Source organism: Agelaius tricolor, unplaced genomic scaffold, assembly GCF_023055355.1.
Source record: "Agelaius tricolor isolate 1412-34295 unplaced genomic scaffold, bAgeTri1.0.p SCAF_1, whole genome shotgun sequence".
NCBI classification, from domain to species: Eukaryota; Metazoa; Chordata; class Aves; order Passeriformes; family Icteridae; genus Agelaius; species Agelaius tricolor.
This window is the reverse complement of record NW_027269261.1, coordinates 33,279,880-33,305,993: the sequence shown is the minus strand read 5'-3', so window position 1 is coordinate 33,305,993 and position 26,114 is coordinate 33,279,880. Positions and strand designations below refer to the sequence as shown.

General features: G+C 41.2%; 1 protein-coding gene across 1 annotated transcript in view; it reads right to left on the bottom strand.

Moving 5' to 3' along the window:
• Positions 1 to 26,114, bottom strand: part of KIF26B (kinesin family member 26B) — a 277,077-nt gene that overhangs the window by 190,425 nt on the left and 60,538 nt on the right. The window contains exon 3 of the mRNA XM_071429169.1: positions 527 to 1,060. Within this exon, the coding sequence (XP_071285270.1) occupies positions 527 to 1,060 (534 nt within the window). The remainder of the gene's footprint in view (positions 1 to 526; positions 1,061 to 26,114) is intronic.

Here is a 26,114-nt window from a genome sequence, read left to right as displayed (position 1 = left end):
CCCATTGAACCCACTGGCATCACGAATGTAGGCAACTTAAAGCATGTCAGAGAAGTTAGTGCCTGCTCTATGTACCCAAATGATCACACACACAGAGGATGGAATAAAAGATCATCCAGATCCTTCCTGAATACCAGCTCAGAAATCACTGTTGCACTACTCTTGGGAGTAACCAAGTGTGGCTGGCTCCCAGCTGTTGCTCTGAGTATCTTGAGTGAAAGTGAGTGAGGACTGTGTGAGCAAATAATTGAAAATACTGTATGATTAGTTCTCTGCCGTTAAAAACAACAGCTTGGTTCTGCTATCAGTAAAAGCTGAATTCATAGAAGATATTCTCATTAATACTGCTTTTGATCTGTGTCTCCCCCAGCTCAATCCTCTATCAGTGATTTACAGCACTCCCTGTCCTAGTGCTCACTTACACAGGTGGCTCAACTCCTACCCCAAAGGAGCAAACAGTGTTAGCATGCCCCTGCCAGCTTAGAGGGAAGGGAACAAGAATGTTCTGTTACTTGAAAATACTTACTTGGTAGGGGTAGAGAGTGACTCCATTCGTCCTTGACAAAGACCAGGTGCCATCAAGGTACTGGTGGGCCTGAATAGCCACCGAGTTGAGAACATTACCATTGCTGGGGCTGGTGGCCATTTGAAAGCTGACCTTGGCTTGGTGTCCAGGAGAGCCATTTTTTTTCTCCACCCCATTTCCAATTCCTAGACTGTTGGGTTTTCCACTGTGTTTGTTGGCCACAAAGCCTGTGTAGTTGGATGGAGCGTAAGGAGCAGGCACATACGCCCAGTCCCTGGGCTGCAGGCTGCCCATGTGCCGGGGGCTCACCAGCGTGGGGACGTTGGAGAGAGGCGGGGGAGAGCCTGGTGAGGCATCGTAGTGTTCTGAGTTGGCAGCTTGCTCCAAGGTCAGCACCATCTGAATGGCCTCTTGCTTCAGCTGGTTCAGGTGTGTGGCACAAACATCACATCTGTTGTCCTTCTCATTCCACGCCTTACGAATGGTATTGGGAACTTGGAGCTTCTCGTGAATCACCGAAGAGAAACCTGGGTCCTAAAAACCAAACAGAGAAGGGTAAGGGGGGAAAGGAGAGAAATGTTTAACCACAGTCACCACAGTGAAACATTATAACTTCATTTCAAAAGCAAATTTATGAGATAAGCTTAGAATGCAAACAAAGGCCATTAGATATAGTCAACATATGCCAGCAGCAGAGCTGAACAAAATTGAGAAACTGGATTGTGTTGGAAAGGAAAAATTCTTTTACTGATAAGTGGCAAATATTATAAATCCACTGCAAGCTTCAATGCATGGCAGAGAAAAGGAATTAACCTGCTTCACACCACTGCACCTAATTTTTGGCTTGAATGAAATCTGCTCTTAGTTACATAGGTGAGATTAAGAGCAACTCCACTATAGCCAGTGGACTTGTTGCAAGGTTCACAAATCCATCTACTCATCAACCTCAGCTTTTGGTATTCAGAATACCCAGGAAATACTCTGCAACATAAATTTAACACTTCAAAGACAGCAGAAAAAAAAAAATAAAAAGTACCACCACTCTCTCAAAAATCCTTTTTAGAATTCAAAACAGATAGATAGCTGATCAAATCATTTACCAAGAACATACTTTCCAGCCAAAAAAAAAAAAAAAAAACCTCTTTGTTAATGAAAGTCCTAGCACTATTTTGGGTATCTGCTGATAACATCAAAGTAAAAATTTTCTTTAAAAAATACAACATGTATAGAGTTAATAATCTGTAAAGAATTATTTTCTTGTCCAAAAGCATAGTTCTGATGCAAAACCACATAATCAGGTTTAAAGCCTCTTGTCTCACAGCCTTACCTCGTGGGTAGATATTTGAACATCAGTGGTGCTGCCCACAGGGCAACATGAACCCTGGTCTGACTGCCATCACTGAAGTGCAAATTGGGAAGCCAAACAGCAATATTAAAGCAGGCTTGTCACCAAATTGGGCTGGTTCTTACAGCATCACACAGTTTTAGAAACAGCAATGATGTGTTCACAGAGCAAAAAGTGACAGTTATTTGATGGAAATATTTCTTGGAATTTTCACACCACATTCCTGTGGTTTTACAGATCAGGCAGGACAGACTTCACCTGCCCCTCCCTAACTTTTAGAGACTTGCTGGTGGATTTTTTTTTATGAGTAGTCAAAAAGTTTTTAAATCAAGAGTATCAGAATCTTTTTCTCTTCATCTTTGTGGCTTTAACAGCTTTAGCAGCAAAATCAGAGAGTGCATGTCTGTGTGAGGGAAAAAAACCCACAAATAGACAGCACTCTTATCAAGTAATTAAATAATTTGATGAACCCCATGCATTGAGATAGACAAATTTCATGTCTTGATAGTTTGGCTGTGCTGGGAAAGTGGATAGGGGGTATAATATAAGGAGGGAGAGAATTCATTGGTAGAGGGTCATATTCATTATGATCCGTCTTTATTATAGACTCAAGCATTTTATTTTCACTGTTTAACTACCGTGAACAGCTCCTCAGCATGCAGTGATTAATTGATTCATAAATCACAGAGCCTCCTTATGCACAGCAGCAAAAGAGCAGTTCCAGCCACAGAAGCCCAGGAGAGTCATATAAGCTGATGGGAAACAACAGGAGGCTGAGGTCTGATCAAGCCTCAAGCTGGTCATTTCTATTCCACACACAAAGGGGGTCAGAGCATCAAAGTGTGTCAGGAAGGCAGGAACTGGATTCTGCACCAACCCTTCCCCATTAACCTTCAGGAAAGGGACCAGTGGAAATCAGGGGGAAAAAACAGGATGCAAAAGATGTCAAATCACATTTTCCATCCCAGACTATAACTAGGTCAACAGATCACATCAGATATAGGCATCCAGTCCATGATGCCAGGTGTGCCAGGAAATGACTCTCTATTTTCCCCATAATGAGCTAGACAAAGCTGCCTATATAGCTGAAGTGAGGTATGAGTCTTCTTTTCAGGCTGCTCCACATCAGTGCAAGAAAAATCCTTGCCAGCTCTTCCTTCAGCTAGCAAGTGCCACAGAGGTGGCTGCTGTTCTTTGAAAGTTAACTTCCCCAAAGCAACTGGGCTTGGCCCCAGGTAATTATATACAACATTCAGATCCAGCAGCAGTTGGAACATGGAAATTTCTAGATACTGTGATAAATATTCCAAGGAAATAAAGCCTTCTCTAACATAAGCAAATGTCAGCATGATATAAATATTCAAGTAGCACACCAACTTTAAAGAGTGCTGGACAGCAGTGAATTCAGCTTCATCTCAGTGTTAAAACAAACATCAGATCGTTCTGTGATACAACAATAAACAGAGAGAGAGGGAAGGAGAGAAGAAGGCAGACTGTTCCTCCTCAGGAGCAGAAAGAAGAAACAGGCACAACCTGAATTGATTACTCCCAAGATTGGCCCTAATAATCTATCATAATCTACTAGATGGATAGCTCAATACTGGATCCAAACCTGGGATATGAAACAGAAAAGTCTATGGGACAGCAAATGAATTTGGATAAACTCAGCTTCCAGAAGGACATTAGTCACAGTTTGTTCTCAAAACAAAACTGATAGAGTCTAGAGAGTTTACTTCCTAATTCTGCACTAGGCAGCTCTACTATAATTTCACAGAAGCGGCTGACAGCCTTACAAAATATCTAGCAGGGAAGAGGCCACAGCTGAACAACCCCTATACCCTTGCTCGAAGAGCAGACACACTACACTTGCTGTTTCAGTATTTCATCTGCAAACAATCATCTGCACACATTCCCCCAGGAATCCTTATCAGTTCAATATCTGGTCCCATACAAAAGTGATGGGCAAGCCTCACTGGATAAGCACTTTGAGCCAGCTGCACAGAGCAGCAGGAGCTGAAAAAGGTTACAGTCTCCAGTGAAACATGTGAGGTCTAAGAAACTCCACACTCCCTGGCACAGGAGCAGATTTGCTCCTGAAATCTGAGGTTGACACTGAAAATACCATTTATATTTTGGCACTCATTTCCAGTCCTGATGGAACAAAGCATAGTGACACTGAAAACTGAAACAGAACTTTAAAAATCACAAGAGAGTTTGCTTTGAGTTCAGGGCAAAGGTTCATGATGGTTTCTCTTCTGGCTGCAATGTTGGGTTCACCCAACTTTAGTATAAACAGCATTACTGTAAACTCCTATTCCTATAATAAACAAATGAAGGCATGTAAGAGGTCTGAAAGCTTCAGGAGATCAGCCACAACACAGAGCATTGCATAAATGCACGAGGCAGGCAGCAAGCTAAACAGAGTGCACACTGAGCTATTATGCAAGAAGCCTTTTCACATTACCTTTGAGTCCTCAAGGTCAAGTAAACACCAAGATAGTGACTAATCTCTCATCTTTGCTCCTGAACTAAAAACCCAGATGGGAAAGAAAGAAGATGGAAGGAAATTTTGTATGTTAGAGACCTATCATAGGTGAACTGGGGAATTCTTGTTATACCCAGTGAAAACATACACAGAGAATGGACACTAGTTAAGAAATACTGAAGGACACAGCTCAACCAGGGTAAATGCAGTCCTGACTTCATGGGAGAAAAGGAACTGCTTGATTACTGTATGACAAGGTAATGCAGAAGATTCCTCCACCTCTTTCATACCCCTTCATAAATCTGCACCTTGCTGTATAGTGTTCAGAGTGTTCTAACTCCAGCGCTAGGAAAGCAGATGACAAAGAGAATAAATCCTTTCCTTCCTGCCACCCAGCTTAGAGCCCATCTTCCTCAAGACAGAAAGCAAACAACCACTTCCAGCATGAAGCACCCTCTGTTTCACACATACATTTACACCAAGCTCACAAGGAGACACAATGAAAGCAGGACAAGCTCAGCTGGTGGACACAGAGACAGACAAGAAATAAAATGAACAACCTGCACTTTTACATGTTACAAGGAATCTAGTTGATCATAGATTCATATACAAATACCTCACACACACCCTACTCTTCTGCAAGCACACAGCAGGCAGATACTAACATAGGTTATACTCACTAAGATTTCACACATAACTGTATTTTATTTGGTCAATGACAGCCTATGCAAGTTAGACGTGGTAGCCTTACATCTTTACCTCAGAGAAAAATCAAATATACAATGGATCTCAAGACCTTCTTGTACAAATTGTGTTCTTCAACACCAATATTACTGATTGCTCTTCACAGAAAGACAAAGCAGTCAATACTAACTAAATCACAGAGGCCAGCTTCTGCTTGAAGATGCTCACAGAAGATTCATGGAGTTCTTTTGTTTCTGGAAGGGTCCATGCAGAAATGACTGCTGGTATGTAATCCATCACACAAGGTAAGGGGAGAGGTAAAGGAAAGCAATGATCAAAGTTCTTCCCAGGAAGGAGTTTTCCAGATTCTCCCACTCCACAGGCTGGGTGTAGAAGGACTAATTGAGAAACCTCAGTAGGAGGGAAGCTTTACCCGGATTAAAAAAACCTATATCTATATAATTCCATGACTGTGCAAACATCTCTGCTCTAAACACAATCCTGTTAGTCAACAGTTGTTCTCTATTTAGGAAAAAAGGAGGAGGGAGGAAAAAAAAAAAAAAAAAAAAAGAAAAAAACTTCTCCATTCTCCTTTCTCTTTTGAGGGTGTCCTTTCCAGCTCAATAAAGAGATTATACTTGTAATTTATTTTTCATAGGCACTTATGTTATTGTCCAAGTGACTTTGCATCCTAACTTAAACATATCCTATCATCTTCTAGGCTACATTTGAGAGATTTTCTGTTTGTAGCATTCCAGAGCCCAAACAGTTGAAAAAACAGCTCCTCATGATTACAATGGCATCATTTCTGTTAAAGCAAAAGTAAGTCCAAATATACTGAAGTCAGTGGGAGGTTTTCTTCAAATAAGCATGACAGGATAAACACTATTACTCTAAATTAGCAGCACTGCACCATCAAACTGAGCTGGGAGCTCTTGGATAAAAATCAGTTCACTTCATTCAGTAAAGATTGAATCATCTGAATTATTTCACTTGGGATCTCCGCTAGCACAAGTGGTTGTCTGGTAAGTAAAAGCCAAGGTTGCACATGGGCCAGACCAAGGGGGCAGTAAGTGGCCCCCCTTGTTCTTTGCTCTGTACACAGCAACTGACACCTTCTCTGGGCAAGACCACACTCCCTACCCTCCCTGCCACAGAAGGCACCCCTCACACCCAACATGGCACCTTCAAATAAGCCATCCATTATCACTCCCTGAGTGATATGAATGAATCTGAGCAAATGAAACCAAATGAATGAAGCTGAGCAAATGAAACCATCTCCTCTACTAGAAAAGAACATATTTCACTCTCTTCCCCTGGAAACTCTCTCTCCTTTCCCTAGCAGCAACATTCCCCACTGTTACTCCACGTTAAGGATGGTAGAGAGAGTAATCATAAGGAAAGCATAGCAGAATAAGAAAAAGCCTTTTTAAATTAGCCTGTTTCCAGAAAGCCCTTGTAAAAGCGCTCTCTTACCAACTGCAGTAAAACCTCAGCAGTATTATTATGCCTCACCTCTTTAACTACTGCCGTTCTTGTCTGTCAAACTTGAACATTCTGCTGCTGACTTGAGCCTTTCGTTTCAAAAAGGCAGTGAGAGCACACCCAGTATTACAGTCAGTATCTCCAAAACACATCTGGGAGACCAGTTCTTTTCAGAAAGAGGGGAATTCAAAAATGAAGTCTTAATCCTGTCTGGTGTAACCCTCACAACATTTGTATTTCAAGGTGTTTTTCTTGAGCTGGCACATACAACTGACATTTGGACTTCTATAATTCAACACTTGTCAGTATTAACCAGCCACTCTGCAGCCAGAAAAATGTGTTCATTTGGTTTAGGCAGTTTTCTTATCTGAAAGAGACAGAAAGTCTGAGCAGGGCTCACCTTACAAACTCACAGCAGCAGGAAGCAGAAGACAGAAAACCCTGGGAAAACAGGAGGATTAAAAATGGGACAGAAAAAAGAGGAGAAAAAAAAAAAACAAAAAAAACCAAAAAGTGTTTTCTAATTGCTCCATGGACTGGTTCATGGCTCTGCTGATGGATCAGCACTGACGGACTTACAGCTGTACACATCTGGCACACAGGTGTTTGTGTTAGCATTCAATAGCCAGGCAGCAGCCAGATTTTTAATTGGGTTGGGAAGAAGAGATGAAACAGCAGCAGGAAAATCTAAATACACATTCAGTGGTGCAAATCCAAGTCTTGACCAAAGAGCTCTGCTATGCAGTTGTCTAGAGCTCTGCTACATCTCTAGCCACACCATAATAGAGTCTCCTGGAGGGAAGATTCTTCTACAGTTATGTGGCAGACAAATTCAGCTGTTGCTGAAAGGGCAGTATTTGTCAACACCCTTTTGATAGACAAATAATAGAAACAAACTCAGAATTGCAGAAACCTCAACCCTTATACTAGAAAAAGCAGCAGCTCTATTCCTCCTTCTTTGCATTCTGCTTTCCTGACTGGATATGGAAAGATTGCATTTGCTTTCTTAGCCACCAGAGCACACTATGAGCTTGTGTTCAACTGATTGTTCACCTTGATCCCCTGGAACTTCTGTGCATCATTGCTATAAGCTATTTAGTGTCATGCATGGAGCCCAGATGTATTTCAGAAGCATTTTTGCAGGTTTCCAGTCACCTCTCAGAAATCAGTGGCTATTGTTACCTCTTCACACAGCTGAGGTCCAGCCACACATTTGACACAGCTATTGTCAGGACTAGAGGCTTTCATGACCTTACAAACTGTTAGCCTTATTAACCAAATGTTATTCTGCCTCCTCACCATAGTGGCAGATATTATACCTTTTTGCCATAAAATCCCTCTGATGCCATTCACAAAGACATTGTTCTGTGTGGTTGATATCCTTTTACCCACCCTTTCAAGCTCACCTGGGATAAGCATAAACATGACTGACCTATGATTACATGGGCCAGACATGCTAAAATACTGGAATAACATTAGTTTTTCTTTGTCTCTTTCAAAACTCTCTATTATTAGAAGCCTTGATGAACATCTAATCACCACATCACTTGAACCTCTTCGAGTAACCAGGCTACAGTAGCAATTCTTGTTCTGGCACATACCCAAATTTTCAAACTTCAGCTTGCTTTTCCTGAGAGGAAAGCATTAGAGATCTTTAACAAATGCCAGCACTGAGCCACTACTGACACAGTAACCAGTGACTTCTCAAAAAGCTGTCACACCTGAAGTGGGGTAACTAAATGAGAAGGTCAGGACAGTATTTGTGACACCTATATTGTGACACCTATATGCTTATTGTTCCCCTGATTTAAAAGAGGTTTGTGGCAAGCTAAAACCACTTGTAACTGTTTTTTAAACATAAGGATGTTTTATTTTAAGCAAACAATCATTAGAAATATTATTGTGGGGTTTATTCAATGATTTAGCAATCTCAAAAGAACTATTCAATATGTAAAATTTTGTAAACAAATCTATTAAGCTTCAGCACATCTACAGTTGACAGGCATGAGAGAACCAAAACCTTTTGCTCCTTTTCAGCTAACTTTTGTATCCTGCTTTTTTAAACCATTTATGCAGTTCACTCTTATGCTTTTCTTGCCTCCCTGAGGAACATTATTATCTTTAAATTGCATGCAAGACCACTGTTTTCGAAGGGAAGAGATAACCAAAATAAAGAAAAAAATTAATAGATTGATAGATTTGTTGGCAGCTTATATAATGCGTAAAGAACTTTGCCTTTGCAAAATTTCCTTTTCATTTTGGGTTATTGTGTTCTTCTGTTTAATTCGCTTGACTTTTGGGAAGGATATTACCGTTCTGTCGACTTCACACTGAGCTTTCAATGAGGTGCAGCAAAGCTACCTTTCATTCATCTTGAATATGCTCTCCTCAAGCAACACTCCTTCAGGTTCTCTTTCGCAGTTTCTTTTCTGCTGCTATCAGATTTCTGCCCATCTCAGCTTGACTGGAGAGGAGTTGGGAATGTTAAGGATACGGATTGATTAGAATTTAGAGCATTGCAAGTCTTAGTACAGAACTCACCATGGACAGTTAAAACCTGAAGAGTTGCAGTTTAACAGGGCCATTTGAAATTTACACTTTAAACTGATCTTCTTTCATGTCCTTGAACATGAAAACACCAAACAACCCATGAAATCTTAATCTCAGCAAGTAGAAGTAAATTTCTGCCCACTTTATTCAAATCAGATGGAGCTTATCTGCATGCCACCTAGGAAACAAGAAAATTAATATTGTTCCTGACCACTGGGAAAGGAGATGACAAAGATAACTTCACAGTAATGATGAAGCCTCTCCCATGCACATCCACAGTCAGAAGCACATGACAAACTGAAATGTATTTGCCTCTTCTGTTTCAGCTTCACATTAGATAGATAACATTGCTAAGAATATGTAATTTGGAAATAGGAATGAGTCTCCTCTCTGAACTGGTTCTCAAATTCTTGTACATGCAAAGCATTCCAAGCTGCACACAAGCCTGCTCCTACCACTCAGTGGCAGTCACATCTCACACTAATATTGTTGACTGGGGACTTCCATCAGCTTTTTATCTCAACTGAGCTAAACATGCAACTCAATACTCACAGAGCTGTTACACGCCTTCTTTAGAAGTTAGTTCCCTCGTGGGAATGCACCCAGGATCAAGCAACTAGGCCTAGAGAAAGCTGGAGGGATCTTGAGATGCTGAGAACTGTCCTAAGATGACTGTACAATCCTTTAGACTACAGAAGAAAGAGACAAAATACCTACTTGAAGCTGATGGCGAGGCTGGAAGGGGATGAAGGAGGGAGAGATAAGAAATCAAGGCAACGACCTTTGAAAGAATTTTTTTCTCCTAATTTCTGACACAAGCAATTTGAAGGTCTGTTGATGGGGTAAACAATTGCTGACCTAGAAGGAAGATCACAACTTTCCTATCAATGAGTTCTATGCCATCCTGCTTTCCCAAAGGACTTTATGCTACTTTGCTATGTATTTTGGAAGGACAGAAGCTGCATGAGAGCATCCTGTAAGCAACACTGAGGTTTGACACCACCTGTCTGAAACATCCTCCCTGACACATACCAGGCCTGCAGTGGGCTGCTGCTCTAAATAGTGGCCACATACCAGGTACTGACAGGCACTTGCTCCACAGGCAGCCACAGTCCCCTGCTGTCTAGCCATACAGGCTCTCACAGTCTCACTGCCAAATCTTTCCCCTTCAGCAACATTTGGCCTGGTATCAGTTTCACCTCCTCCTCACCCCAAGCCATTCACCCACAGAAGAGCTGTTCTGTCCCTCTGCATCAGGACTCTGCAAACTCTCATCGTGCCCAAGAACAAACTACCTTTCAGTGACTCAGCCTGTTGGAAATCCCCTTTTTACCTCAGAGAGGGAAAAGCTCCACCATTCTGTTCCTTTCCTGCCAGCAATACAATGGCCATGCTCCCTTCCTGGCTTGCACAGCCTTTTGGAGTCCAGCCTCAGGCTCACCAGGCTTACCAGGTGCACAGCTCCCAAACCCTGCAGGTACCCTCCAACCCTTCTCCTGCCCCTCTGCTGTGACACCCCACCTCACTCTGCACACAAACCCCAACTCAGGTTAATTGACACCAGACCCACTACTTTGGGTGTATATATTATTATTTGTTATTTTTTTATTAGCACTTGGGTTTGTTTTATTGATACTGTGAACTGAGAAAAGAAAAATCCCAGTGCAACCCAGTGAAATTTAATTCCAACAGTTTTACATACCCCAGTGAGTTATGTTTGCTTATGAAAGCTCCTCAGCTTTGATGTAATACCAGACAGTAACCAGATATAGTTTTGTATTTATAGTTGTTCCATTACCACAGTTATATTAAGACCTTGTTAATGATCTAGTTATCAAATCGTTTAATTGTGGTTTTGCTTAATTTATTTTGTGCACATGAATAACTACTGTGTGTGATCCCTGGAACACCTAAAATTAGGTTTAATATCAAAAACTTCTCTTTGGAAGTGAAATTCGTAAATGCGTGTACACTTCTTTTATCACTTCTGATCTCATCATATTGTACAGATTTCTCATATACATCAGTTTAGATATATTGATACCATTTTTATGCTTGCATAAAATATTACAGATATATGAAAACAAACAGAAATGCACCAGAAAAGTTAAAATCTACCTTTGAGGGTGTTATTTGCCCCTAACTTCCATGCAGCCAAATCTAAAAGCATTAGAGCAGCCATGAAGGAATATTTACTCCACCTAGGATACAGGGCAAGAGGCAGGAGCACACCTCAGCTTCTCAGCTGGGAATAATTTCATGAGCAAAGTTGTTTTCAGATTTCCACTCCAGTTGCAAGATCAGCTTATATTTTATTAGCACAGTATAAATATTTGCAATATGCCAAGCGGAAGAAAGAGAAAAAAAACAAAATCCTGAAGAAACTCCTAAAAGTAACAGGACTCTGAACTACTCTCAGGGCAAACTGAGTAACTCTGTCGAGACTCCCTTACAAACAGCATGAGGACAAACTGCCGTGCACAGGACACCTTTTCTCCAGGCAAAGCTCTTTTCTCCAGCCTTGGGGTAGCTGCACTGTTCAGCCATGCCAACACACACGGCAGAAAGTGTGTTATGACACACAGCCTGTTTTTCTTAAGTCTGATGCAAACATACCTGCTAAATTTCATTACACTATGTCAGTGTGTGACTTTCTACCCAAACTATAAACTCGTGTATACTTCAGCATATGCTTCAGCTCCAATTCAGCAGACTCTGCCTGCGTCCGCTGTGGCAGGAATTGCACAGGTTTTGGTATTTTGTGCCAAGAGGAGGTGATAGAGTCTGGCTTTGAGGGGCTGGTGAGTGCAGGAAGATGTGTGGGGAAGACAAGAAGCTGTGGTCAGGATGGGAGCTGTCAGGCTGCTGAGTGTGGCTTTACATGACAAGAAGAGAGCTCCAACTCCACTCACCATGGCTTTTGCAGAACCTGCATTTGGCTGCTTCTATGCCAAATGATCCAGAAGGCACCTACTGCACCAGCACTGACCCAAGCTGACACAGCTGTATGGTATAAGGTTGCCCTGAGGGAAGGTACCAGCTTGGGTCCAGAGGCTGATGAGCCCATCTTGGCTGCCAGGCTTCTGGTGAGGTGGGTATAGAAGAAGCCTTCATTAAGCCAACCTAAGTAGGTATAGGGTACAATATGATCATGTGGGCCACAGACAGCCCCCTGAGACCACTGCTGCTTCTGAACACTCACAGCCAGAAGCAAGCAACATTTACCACTGTGCTTTTCCAGGCTGGTAAGTGCTCTATTTCAATATATATCTTTACAGACAGATTAGGAGAGCTTTGGAGTACAGCTAATAACCTCCTGTTGTTGTCACCTGTTAAAAAAATAACAACACAAACTGAAAAAAAAGACTTTGTTTCAGTGCAGAACTACTGGGTTTGTTCAAAATTACTCACACTGTGAAACCCCAGGCTGCCACAGCCTGTATCCCCATCCTCTGCACCCTCACAAAGTCCCAAGCAATTCAAACGGTGAAGGATGCAACGGGGCTCAGCTGGAAAGAGTTCTCACCAAGGTCTCAATGAAAGCATTCACAGCTGAAGGAGGCCAAGCACCCCCCTCCCCACATCCATTCACTGGGAACAGAAGCCTCAAGCCCTTGCTGAGGGACCACAGGGGACAGGCACATAATGAGCCCTCACTGCCAAAGAGCTCAGTGTTGCTGGCCCCCCTTGACACCGATCTACAAGTGTGGGCTGCAAACATGTCCACCCCATTCCCACCACAGCTCACGCTCTGTCCTGATTAAGCTGACTGCTGACAAGCCCAAGAGGGGATCAGCCTCTTGACTTGTGTGGTCTGATGAAGGCTAAGATTACAAATCTTTTTCCAAATAGTCCCCAAGTGAGCCACACACAAAAACAAAATAGGAAGGGAAAAAACTTCCAGTTGAGGCTGGTAACATTAGCCAGCCTTAAACAAAAATACAATGTACCTCAAGTTACAGTTTCAGATGAAAATCTCTCTAACCAGTGAGGAGCAGTATGGATTTCAACTTTTGTAAAGATAAAAAGACAGTGATCATGACTTCAGACTAATACAGGACTTCTTGTGCACCCAGTCACAGCATTATCAATAGGGAAATGGGAATTATATCTGAATGAACAAAGCTAATAGTTCTAGAAACAATCATTGCCACTATGACACAGCTCTTCTCTCTCCCCAAGGGCACCTCCCACAATTAATCTACACAGTAACTCTCTAAATCAAGCTCCACATTTCCCCATTACTTAGATTCAGAAACAAACCAAATTAAAGAAAATCTAGACATATCTTAAATAAAAATCATTTACAATCAGGAGAGTAACCCAATGGCCTCTTAAAGTACTTTCTATGAATTTCAGCAACCACTGATTAAGTAAACACATTTTAAAATCTACATACGTATAATTCATGCAACCTGGAAAAAAAATCTTTTTTTTGTTATTTATTGACAAACTGACATCTGGATTTAGATTTAAAAAAAAAAAAGCAAAACTAAACAAAGGCAATAGTGTTAACATCATCTGAGAAAGATGCTTCAAGGAAAACAGTGCAGGGAAGGGGAAACAAGGAGTTGTTATTTTACTGGCTTAATTTTTTTTTTTTGTCTGAATAGCTGAGACCTACAGAAAGAAAACAATTGTGAGAAAACTCTCCTACCACTGCATTACCTTATTTTCCTTAGTTTCATTTCCAGAGCTTGATTCTCATTTTACTACAAGTCTCTATTTATCTCTCATATAGAACTTCACTTCTCCTGACCCAGGCAGACCCAGACAGTTCCCATCAGAGATTTTTCTCCTCTGAAGGAGATGAGGCACAAGCTAAGGAGCATAATGAATTAGCTAAGGAGCACAATTTGAATTAGCATCAAATCCCACTATTTCTATTCCTAGTGCTGGAGCAGAAGAGCTGGACTGAGGTGGAGATAAGGCTGAGAGGGGGCTGAAGGAGCCTGAGCAGGTCAGCAGTGATTAGAGGTGCCACTGTGGTTTTAGGCCAGATTCCCAAAGCCATATGAAGAATTTACAGCCTGGTCCCACAGCAGTGTCTGCATCTCCCAGACCTTGGTGCCTACAGCCCTTAGATAAACCATGAGGAGCAGCAGGGACTCTTGAGCAGTGACACCTGGCAGGGAAGCAAACAACCTTGCAAAGAAAAGCTGCCAAGCATGAGGTTGTTTATCGCAGTTCTAAGCTCCAGAGCTATTCTGCCAGGCTCATTAGATCCTCCCAGACTGCTGAGGCAGCTGGACCATTCTCTCCACACAGCTGCACCCTTTAGGCCACACCACTCAGCAGAGAAGCCTTCTAGGGTTTGAAATCTCCATCTCCTCAGAAACTGCATTGTCCACCTTCATGCATGGCAAGATAAGACAGTCTCTATGGTTCTTGCAGAAGGTGTGCTGCTGAGCAGCCATCTCTTGTGGCCCCAAAATCCAGCTAACTGCAGCAGATGGGAAAAGAGAAAAAGAAAGAAGCAGCCACCAAGTAATTCATATACTACAAAAATGAAACAGATTGTCCATTGTCAGCCCTTCTACTCAGAACCTGAGCAAAAGTTAGAGACTGCCCTGCAATAATTCACTCTTAGTTTGTATTTACTTTTTCTTATGAGCAAGTAACACAGGCAGAAGAGCCCTAGAATACTACAGTACTCAAGCTAGCAAGAACACGAGCTGTGTCCCATAGGAAGAACAAGCTGCATTTGCAAGCTGGAAGCTGCATGCAAGGACCTGATTCCTCCATGCCAACAGACCCCTTTGGAAGCATACAGTGGCTCCACCTACCAGGTTATAAAGTGGAGTAGATTTTTTGTCACCCATGGATACATAGTTGCACTGCACAATCAAATTATTTGACATTTTTAATTACAAACATTTTAGCTATCTTTGCAGCCATTTGTACAGTTTGATATTAATACGAAGAACTGTGGCTCCAGCTCACAGTATCTCTCTGAACTTATTTTATCATCAACACTATACAAGCTACATATAAGGTCTTCTAGGGTTTTGCAGATGTGATACTACAACACTGGGATCTTTTTGTTTTATTAATGTTTACAGAGGCCCCATTGAGGACCACTGATTACCAAAGGGACTGGCAGTCTGGAGTTACTGGGAAGTTCAACTCCCCCTCCCTCCCCTAATTTTAAATGCTTTTTGTGTTCTCAACTAAACCCTGCATTTAGTATTATAATTTAACTTACTCTCCCAAGTTACCATCCACAGAATGTTTTCTGGCATGCTCACAAAATTTCACCAGAGACCTTTTCTGGCATCCACTTCTGTAGCATTTTCTGAATTTATTATGCAAAACTTAAGGGACATGGAAAAGGGAAGGCTTATAGAGACATCAGTTGGTATCCAGTGCAAATATAACTAATGAAATCTGACACATGTATGTATATATTCAGAGTTCTTATGGCTTTTTTAAAAAATAAACATTGAATACACCACTTACTAAGCTCATTTTATTTCTAGGGAGAATTATACCTGCACAGCTAGAACATTCTACACCATCTTCCACAACAGATGTGAACCTCTCATTCCCCACCCAACCTTCTGCCCCTGTTCCCAGCCAGGCTTTGTACAAAATTGGTTTCACACTTGTACTTGGCAGCAATGCCAGACATATCAGACACATAAGGTGTTTGCAGCCCTCTTCCACACAAATAAGCACTCAAATGCCTCTGTCCTGAACTTTGTTATGGCTAGTTTCCTCATGCTCATGTTGGTATTTTTAAAAAATCTACACAGAAAAGTGCCTTTGCTATTTAATAGCATATAAAGTCAGCTCTCAGAGGGCAATACAAAAAGAAATCTCAAAGGTTTGAAGACAGCCCAAGTTATTTCTCTCAATGACATCTAAAAGCATTTTTAACTTCAAGACAAAATCCGCAACACAATGAATAAATAATTCTGACCACTTCTTGCAAAGTCAGTCCCAAACAGAAATTGCAAAACCATGAACTTCACATACTGCACTTGCCCAGGTCCCCAGTTCTGGCTGATCCAAGAGTACCTGCAGACACTTCAGTAAGAGAGGCAAAGAAACAGCATCACAGAACAGCTGAGTTTGGAAGGGACCCCTGGAGGTGATCTCTATACAACCTCCCTGACCAAGCAGGACCACCTAAAACAGACTGCCAAGGATCAGGTCTGGTCCAAACTGATTTTGAACATCTCCAATGGGCTCCACAACCTCTTTGGGCACTGACTGGAATCAGTGCTTCGTCACCTGCATGGTGAAAGTGTTTCCTGATGTTCAGATGGAAACTCCTGACATTTTTCCTCATTTCTTTTGGAGCAATCCAGATCTGAGCAGGCTACAGTACCTGGCAGAACAGATGTTCAAGCCACCATCTGGGGCATGATTGCTAGAGATTCCCCATCTTTGTACACACCCATTACACAGCAACCACTTTTGAAAGTCCTTCTCCCTTACTTCCTCAGATGAGGTAATCCTCAGGCTTCCTTTACAGTGACAGAGCAGAAATCACCTACTGTACATGTACAAACTGGGCTCAGAACTCGAATGATCAAGTCTACTGTCAAATACATTGTGGCACACTGCAAAGCAGGAGCAAATGTGCAGAACAGTGCCCTGCAGCCCTAGGACATGCTCTGCCTGGGTGGGAAGCAACTATGGTCCTGCTGACAGATTTGGGACACTGCCTTAAGTCTTAAGCCTATTCTTGATGCAATGCATTAAAATGTCTTTAGGTCTCATCTCAGGAAAGTGATTCCTATGTCACAACTCATTTGCAGCTTTAGCACATCATTCATGAGATAAATCCATGAAACAGGTTGCCTAAGTCACTATGAGCAATGTCTAATACAGAAAGAATTTTTTAGGGTAAAGTCAGTAGTCTGCAACCCAGTGCTTCTTCATGTAGCCAAACAAGGCTGTAAAGGGACTTATTTGAGCCATAGGGGCTTTGTGAGTGTGCAATAACTTACAGAATTTGTCCCTTTGCCTTTATTTAATTTTAAAACAAGTCTAAAAACAGAAGTAAATAGTATAAGAAACAGCCCAAATGACAATTTTAAATGGTATCAAGCACTCCTATGTGCAGAAAAATCCCGTGCGAGGGAAATGTGTGCCACAGCTACCACAGAGCTGTACAAAGGCTTGGCCAACAAACATGGTGTATGCTGCAGACCCACAACACCCTGGTCACAGCTGAGGAGCTCCCTGACTTGGACCACAGAGCTTTGATGCCAGTACAAAATTCAGTTTTCAGATGTTTGCAATACCACCCTCTCAATTCTGCTCTTGGAGAGCACAGAGGCACCATGCAGATGAAGAGCTGTGGGTGCTGAACCGACCCCTCTCCCTTCCCTGCCATCCTCCCCCAACACTCTCCTGCCCCTTTGAGTTCCCCAGGGTTTCCAGCTGCCTGGAACTTTGCAGAAGTCAAGATACCACTGTGATATGTGAGTAGAAAAAATAAAATAGAAACCCTGTAAAGCTAAAAATAAATGTAAACTCTTCTGGTATTGGTTGGGTGGGGCAGATGGGGAAGTAAAACACAGTTACAAACCCAGATATTATGCAACTTACTCCATGGAACATCTTCTCTTGATTATGTTTATTAGAGAGCTCCTATCCAAAACCTCAAATTACCCTAATTTGAAACACATTTGATGTTTTAATGTAAAACACTAACCAAAAGAAACTAAATCTTGCAAGAGCAAGAAGGAGTCCAATTTTTTGCCTCTAATGATAAACAACTTTTACTGCAGTCAGAAAACAAGAGCAGGTCTTTAGCTCTTTAAACTGCTGTATATCCTTTAAAACACTCAGGGCCTGGTCTTGCTCACACTAATTCCATTAGTACTGAATTTCAGGACTGCATCTTTCCATTTTCCCTCCACACACAGTCCCAAAGTTTTCCTTTACTCCTCGCTCTTCTATAAGTACTGCAAAGATATACAACAACTTTACTTTCTTTGCAGCCTTTTTTTAATTAAAAAGAAGTCCTTCCATAAAACATGGGATTTCTTTGTATATGGCACTTCAAACAACTATCAGCAAACACAGCACACAGCAGTTACCGTGAAGGAAATGCTAGAAGATCACTACGTGCCGAGAATTAAATCCCTTTTCCGCTGCCTCTGAAAAATTGTGAAAATAGTGGTCTCATTTAAAATTAGAGAATCTTAAATAAAGAAAAATTGGGTTATTGGAGCATTTTATTTTCCCCTTTCAAAAGGAGCAAACAGAAAAACAAGTTTCTGGAACATTGTCTTTGACCATGTTTTCCTTCCATAAGCAACCTTTGACCAAATAGCTGAGCAAATTAATACCATCAAGTCAGTTGGTTTTTTTTCTTCAGCATCCACTTATTCATTAGCTACTTTGAAGATCACCTCTCAACTGAGGCATAATTTGAAAAGGTCTAACTTTGAAAGAGCTACTGCTCAAAATTTTAACTTTTACTAACCAACATCCTGCCAGCTTAGCTGTGCATGTAAAGAAGATTTAACAGATATTTTTTTAGGTATGGTGGAGAAACATTATTAGATGGAGGGTGTTGACTGAAGTGAAACACAAACACTAGTGAGCAGACATTATGAAAGTGGATATTTGGACATTTTGCTCTGCTTGAATTCTACTCCACTCACCACTACAGTATGCAATCATCTTTCAGCTCTAAAATTAAACTGTTAGTTTTCATCTTCTCTCCAGATGGAGAAGCAAATAAAATAGAGTATGAACACTTCTTGTGACATGCCAGGTGCTTAGACCAACAGTTGTCGGCCACACAAATCACAATATATTCAGCTAGAGAGAAAACCAAATCAAAGAAATTACTTTGTATGTGAAACAGGGTACAGGGAGATTTGCAGTGAATTCTACTGAGACTCACCCTCAAGCTAGGTGCACAAGGGCTATATTTCAATCAAAAATATGCACTTTTGTAGTTTCGTTCTGACTAGTCTTGGATATTCAGTTTCTACTCCAGAATTTTAATTAATAGTTCAGTTAAGCTAAGCCCACTCACTGAACACTCCAAGTTTGGCACTGTTTCACTGGAAGTCATTGCACAGAGGGGAGAGCAGGTTGCATTGCCAAGAAGCTAGGCTTGAGCAGTAGCAGAAATGCTTCTGCAATAGCAGAAATGCATCAGACTGAAGATTCCTGTGCATTGCACATTTCTTTACACATTTCACCTTTTAAGCCTAATTTAAATCTTTATGGTATACACAAAAACTCAAGGCACAGATTTATGCCCCCCAAGCTATGTTCCATGCAGTACAGACTAGCTAACAGATACCACTCAAATTCTTCTATTTCCTCTACTGGACTAGCACTCAGAATTAAGAAAAAATAAATTTGTTTTCTGCTTTGACCTCCCTAAAGTTGTCTCACAAACCCACAGACGAGCAAGGGTACACAACAAGTCCTTCTCCTATCTGTTACAATACAGATCATCACTGTGTTTGACAAGTGACTAAAGCCCAGCCATGAGGGCACAGAGGGAGATGATACCAAACACAAATCTAGAAGCAGTTACTCCCCACCTGAAAGCCAGATTTGCCCAGGTGGCAGATCAACTAGCACTAGTATGAGTGGAAGAAGTATATTAATTTTTCCCCCCCTACCAAGACTCCCTTAGTGAACTGATGAGATTTCCACTTTTCTCCATCCAACATAAGACTTAGCACATCTTACAAAGCAGGCTGTTAGCCCAAGACCAAAAACTCAACCTGATGAGAAGCCAGTGCAAATGGAATTTATGCAGGCAGTTGAAACAAATGGAAAAGAAAATCAAAATAGTCAGCAAAGTGAAACTTTATTGACCAAGGAAAGGCTCATTCATCACATAAAAAGTGCAGCATAGAAAACATTAGCCTTCCTGACCTGGAATCTGTGATAAGGTCAGGATCCCTCATTTAGGGATCTCTCAATGACAAGTACAACTACTTCAGAGATAAGATTTTATTAATGCTACTATAAGACAAATACCTGGAACTGGTTTTGGCTGGTGCAAGCACACTTTTTGTCTTGGGAATCCATGTGGAATCAGAGAACCAGATCTTTAAATTACAGGAGTCCACACACTTGGCAGACTTTGGGACACAGTTACAAGTGCAGCTGAATTTTTTGTGACTTTCATAGTTCTGTACCACAACATCAACATATTCTGAAAAGCTGACAATTACACATACTTCAAAAAGACAAAACCAAAAGTATTGACAGTTCCTCACTGACACAGCAATATATCCAAAGGCATGAAAAGAGAACATGATGCAAAAGATTTCAATTCAGTTCATATCTGAACAGCATTTGGACAGCATCATAAAGCCATATAAAAAGATGGGATACTCTGACATCATTTGAGCCTAAATACACATTATAGTTAAAGAAGGAAAACAGGTCACCTTTAAGAGTGTCTGAGTTGGTAAAGTCACCTTTTGAGGACGGTGCCTTCCTTCACTGGCTATAAAAATACCTAAATACATCAAGTGATTTGACTAAGCATTATACTGCATGTAGTTTAGCAAGGCTAAAATACTGAAATACAATCCAAGTCATTTTATCCACTGAAAAAGCAAAATTGTTGCTGGTGATTTATTTACATGGATTCCTAGTACAAACACCCTGAAATTCCCTAAACACAAGGGCAAAGACTTTGCTTTGACTAGCTTTGCTTGCATTCTCCCAGAAGTACGGACACTCCTTATGAACACTCCAGAGAGTATCTATGCAGAGGGAAGGTCACAGGTAATACAAGGAAAAGAAAAGTATCCACAAATTGTGAGAAAATGTCACAAAATAATACGGCATAAAAGAAAAACTACACTTCTCACTTCCACAGACAGTTTGAAAAGGAGCATGGATTAAACTTTATGAATCAGCCTACAACCAGATAAACTCCACAGACCATGTCACTTTCTTTGAGTTTAGAATCTTACCCTACAATTTTCAGACCATTTCTTCACTTTGAAAAACATCACCAAGATAAAGGGCCTCTTCGGATCACCACATAAAGCACATGTTTATGTACTGAAGAATTATACAGTACTTCAAATACAAATCACAAACAGGCAATTTACTCTCACCTTAAGTACAAAAGAAATCTGATTTCTTCTAGCTCTTGTCCTTTAAATCAGCTCAGGCACTAAAGAATAATTCCACCTACTACTCAAAAGAACAAAGGGTAATGGGGTGATTTAGGGCTGGCCTCATGCAGCTCCTAAAGGACCAGAAGGCTATTCCAAAAAACATGCCTTTAAAAGTGTTTGGAATAACCAACATGAATAACAGAAGTGTAGCAGCACCCCTGAGATGACAGAAGAACACCACATTTGTAATTTTTTTTCTCTATTAGCCCACAGATTGAATATCAACCTTGGACTCCTCTTTGGTAAAATATTGGTAAATAAAGCACAGTCAGGCATTCCTGCCCCTCTGGTCTAAGCAATGACAGGTACAGGAAAAGAGCAACATCACTCTAATGAGAGGATGAATCTGTCACTGCTGTGGCAGGTGTATTTATACCCAAGGAGCATCCAGAGAACACAACCAGGTTAAACTGAGAGCCTCTGCAGAGTCAGGAACCAAATCCATACATTCCAAATCCTGTAAAAGGTATCAATCGTCTTCAGCTAGGGTAGGATGATGTTTTCAAGATTATTCTGTTAATACTGAACAATCAGGGAATTGAATGTTTGTTCTTTGTATTTTCTAAATTCACACTAAAGCCATTTAATTTATGAAAGAAATAAAGCAAAAACTGTAAATATGTTAAAATTAGATATAGATTTCTGAATTCTGAAATGAGCAATACTCTCATACAAATCTGCTTTATGAAGTGATGATGGCTCATTGGGATGTGAAAGCACAATACCAAGTAATATAGATGTTATATAAAAGCATAAAAGAAGAAAATGCAAACAATACACACACAGAACAAAAACCCTCACGATAATCAAAAAACAGTAACACAAACAACACTAGTGTATATAAAAACAAAAAAATTACTGCAAAATTGAAAATTTACAGCAATTTCCAGACCAGTGTGGCTAAAACTTCCGCAATAAACAGAGTTCCAACCAACATGGAAGTGGCCTTATCTGCTGGCTGGAGATTGATTTTCTTTGGGCTTATCCTTGAAAGCAATATATCTTCGTGAATGGATCTCTTTCACTCCTGTTCTCAGGAGCAGCAGATTAACAATTTATCAAGGTTCTCCAGTAAAATAAAACTGCTTTGGCTTTAGCATCATTCATAGAATGGGCCCTTAGAATTGTTGGGACTTCAGCACCTACCTACAAAAAAAGAAAGACTTGTGAATTTCTGATCTGAAATTCACTAATGACCTGCTTGCCCTCACAAATGTGTTTCTGACAGCTACAGTGCTGATTCAGATTAGCAGAGAGTTTAGAATCATAGAATCATTTAGGTTGGAAAACACCTTTAAGACCATGGATTCCAACCATTAACCCAGCACTGCCAAGTCCACCACTGAACCATGTCCTTGGGCACCATTTTTACACATCTTTTAAACAGCTCCAGGGGCAGCAACTCAACTACTTCCCTGGGGAGCCTGTTCCAGTACTTGTCAACCAATACTATGAATAAGCTCTTCCTAATATCCTGCCTAGACCTCCATTGGCACAGATTGAGGCCATTTCTTCTTGTACTGTCAATTTTTACTAGGAGAGACCACTGCCACCTCACTACAATCTCCTTTAAAGCAGTCGTAAAGGCTGACAAGAACTCTGCTGAAGCTCCTTTTCTCCAGGCTAAACACCCTCAGCTGCTCTTCACAGGACTTGGTGCTCCACACCCTTCACCAGCTCCACTGCCCTTCTCTGGATCCTCTCCAGCACCTCAATGTCCTTCTTGCAGTGAGGGGCCCAGAACTGGACACAGCACTCGAGGTGCAGCCTCACCAGCACAGGGGGACAATCCCTGCCCTGGTCCTGCTGGCCACACCATTGCTGACACAGGCCAGGATGCCACCAGCCTCCTTGATCCCCTGGGCACATGCTGTACAACTTAAGTTTGGCCTACATCTCTTACACATTTTGTTTCTACAGTTCAGGTGTAATTTCTCAGATTATATACAGCTCTTCAACAATTCAACTTCACAGTGGAATACATTTAGAAAGAGGGGAAAAAAAGAAAAAAACATTTCATAAGCATCTTTATACGCAGCCTACAACCCAGTGCTGGTTGCTGTGCATAAACCCTACATCCTGGACAAAGTACAGAAACTGATTTTAGAAACAGCCTGTCCAGGTAATACTCAGATGGGAAAAAACATGGGAGGGAAAACACCCACATATGCTATTGAATTTTGGGTCACCACTGAACATCTGATGAAAAGTAATTTAAACTGAAATTGTCTATATGCAATGGCATATTTTGCTACAGGGATACGAGTACCACACTTCTAGACATGTTACAAACTAAGCCTATTGTCTTTGCCACACTAGAGCAGGAACAATAGCATTAAGGAGCAGAAGGGTGACCCATAACAACACTAGGAATAAAGACTGCACTCCAGAGGACGGAGCTCAGCAGACAACAAATGGACCCTCAAGATCTTAGCTTAACAATTTAGTTGAATGTGGCCATAGTGGTAGCTCTGCTACTTGAGTACTTGATACACTGTCCCACACACTTAAAAACAAAAGGTTAAAATTAAATAATAAAAATACTTTCGACCAGGCACCTTGCCAGAGAACACAGAATATCATATACCTGGGCAGACAAATACAGAGCTGTAAATCCCACCCAGGTGCATTATCTGTGACAGGTCACATCTCTGAAGTTGCCCTATCCTATATCCCAGCTGCAATGCTCACAAGTCCCCTGTCAGCCCTCAGGTGGGGTTTATCCTCTCCCCTCCTCTCTTCCAGCTGCATTTAGCCATCTGTGCTAGAGTGAAATGGCTCCCTGCTTCTGATAGATTGCATTTATGGCTGCCCCTGGAATACACTAGTTGTACCAAAGGGATGCCATTCCAGCATCTCCATCCCTTACAATTTCATTAGCATCTGGCAGCTACTGATTGTCAACTGCAAGAAAAACGTGGGTACAAAAACATGCCTCTGAAACAAAAAGATGAGCCGTAAAAGGATGTTGTTTTTTGGGTTTTTTAACTAAAAGTTAGTTTCTGAGGTTTCTTCCTATAAATTTAACCAGCAAAAGACTTTCACTTTTAGAAACAGAGGTGAATTACCATCAACTTTGAGGCAAGTAGGTACTTTACAAGCAGCACTGAGAGAGAGTACCTGGAATCTGTTCTCTACCACGTGCAGAACACAGCCCAGCCACCTGCAGATCCGCCTCAGCCTCCAGAGGCAGGGGGCCTTGCCCCAGCTCTTCAGCAACAGGCAGCTGTTAAATCACCGAGAAAACTCAACAAGACTCCCACAGTGAAACCGCAAGTTCAACCCCACCACCACCATTCTGCATCTGCATTTCTGCTTTACATGTTCTGTGCCAGCCCTTTGACCTCTCTCATAACCCAAAGAATAGTACAAGAGTGATCAGAGCCAGAGCCAAATCTACGCTGCTGTGCTTCCCAAGAATGGGACTTCCAAGAGGACACAGCAATTCCAAGTCAGTGATAAATTCACACTGCTGCCGATAACCAAAGAGTCTGGTTAACAGTGAAATAATCACCTTACTTGTCTGCTGATGTCACCCTTTTTTGAAACCTCTTCTCCCACAATTTCCTGCTGAGAGATTCTGCAATCAGGATCTATAAGGCACACACCAAAAAAGCCAGTCCAAAATGCTTGGAGGACAAATGCAGAGGAACAGAGATTGCAACGCCATTTACAGAGCAGCAAGCTCCACAGGGAATACATTCCAAAACTACAACATTTCAGACACCAAAGTCTGGCCTGATGTTGTAGAAAATGTCTTTGTGTCACTGCTAATCAGATGGAATGAGAATATCTCTCCAGATTTTAAGACTCTTACTTTAATTCTTGTTATAAATGCCTATGAAATACAGTATTTTGCTTCTATCTATCTTCTGTGTCATCACCCCACAAAATTACAGATCTTTGTGTAAGGCATAGGCTGTCCTACCATCAAACTCTTATGCAGCATACTGCTGTCTCAACCACCAAGCAATATACTCAGCTGCCAAGAGAGAAGTTTAATCTCCTACACAAAATGGTTCTAAAATGGCAAACTTTCTCCTCAGTCCTGTGATGACCACTCTGCCTCACTCAGGCAACATGATTTGAACCTATGAGTTACAAATATACTCAACCAAATACTCTGGCAGCACATTTTTTTCTCAAGAATCTATTTTCCCACATGTTCCACCTCAGGCTCCAGGAAAACACTTTCCTGGAGGCTGTGCGAACACGTACTACATCAAGTTTCCTCTGACAGTGGCCCTATCCCACAAAAAGGTCATTAAAAATAAAAATCACTTAGTATTTCTGAGTATATAGGGAAGGGGGAAAGGAAATCAGCAGTTCCCAGGTAGTCCTGGGTCAGAAGGGTTGTGCATTGCCAGTTTTCCCTCCAATGGTACAATAATAGAAATTCTTCCATAATGGACAGCTTGAGGACTAGAGTCAGGAACTACACATTACTGCACAGGCAAGGTTCTTTGCCTGAGCCTACTAACTGTAATGTTCACATGGAGCACATTTATACAACATTTGTGGGAAGTCTCTCATGTCTCATCTTCTCTAAGGCTTTTCTTATTTCGTCTTTGCAAGATACAATTTTGAATATGCAAGATCCAAGAAATTGCTGATAGGATATTACTTTTTTTTTACCCATCCCCCCCATAAGTTAATTCTAAAATGAGAAAACTCAGTTAACCTGATGCAAAAGAACACCATAACAGGATTTGATCTCACTTCCTTTGATATGTGAAACAAATACAGTTACTCCAGAAGACTTTGAGAAACACTTATGGAAAATTACAGGTGATGAATAACCCACAGGAAGACTTATTTTGTTCCCTGAATGCAATACTGAGAATTAAAATAATAGAAAAGAAAGGCTACTAGATCAAATCACATTTTGGTTTCTACCAAAAGCTATAT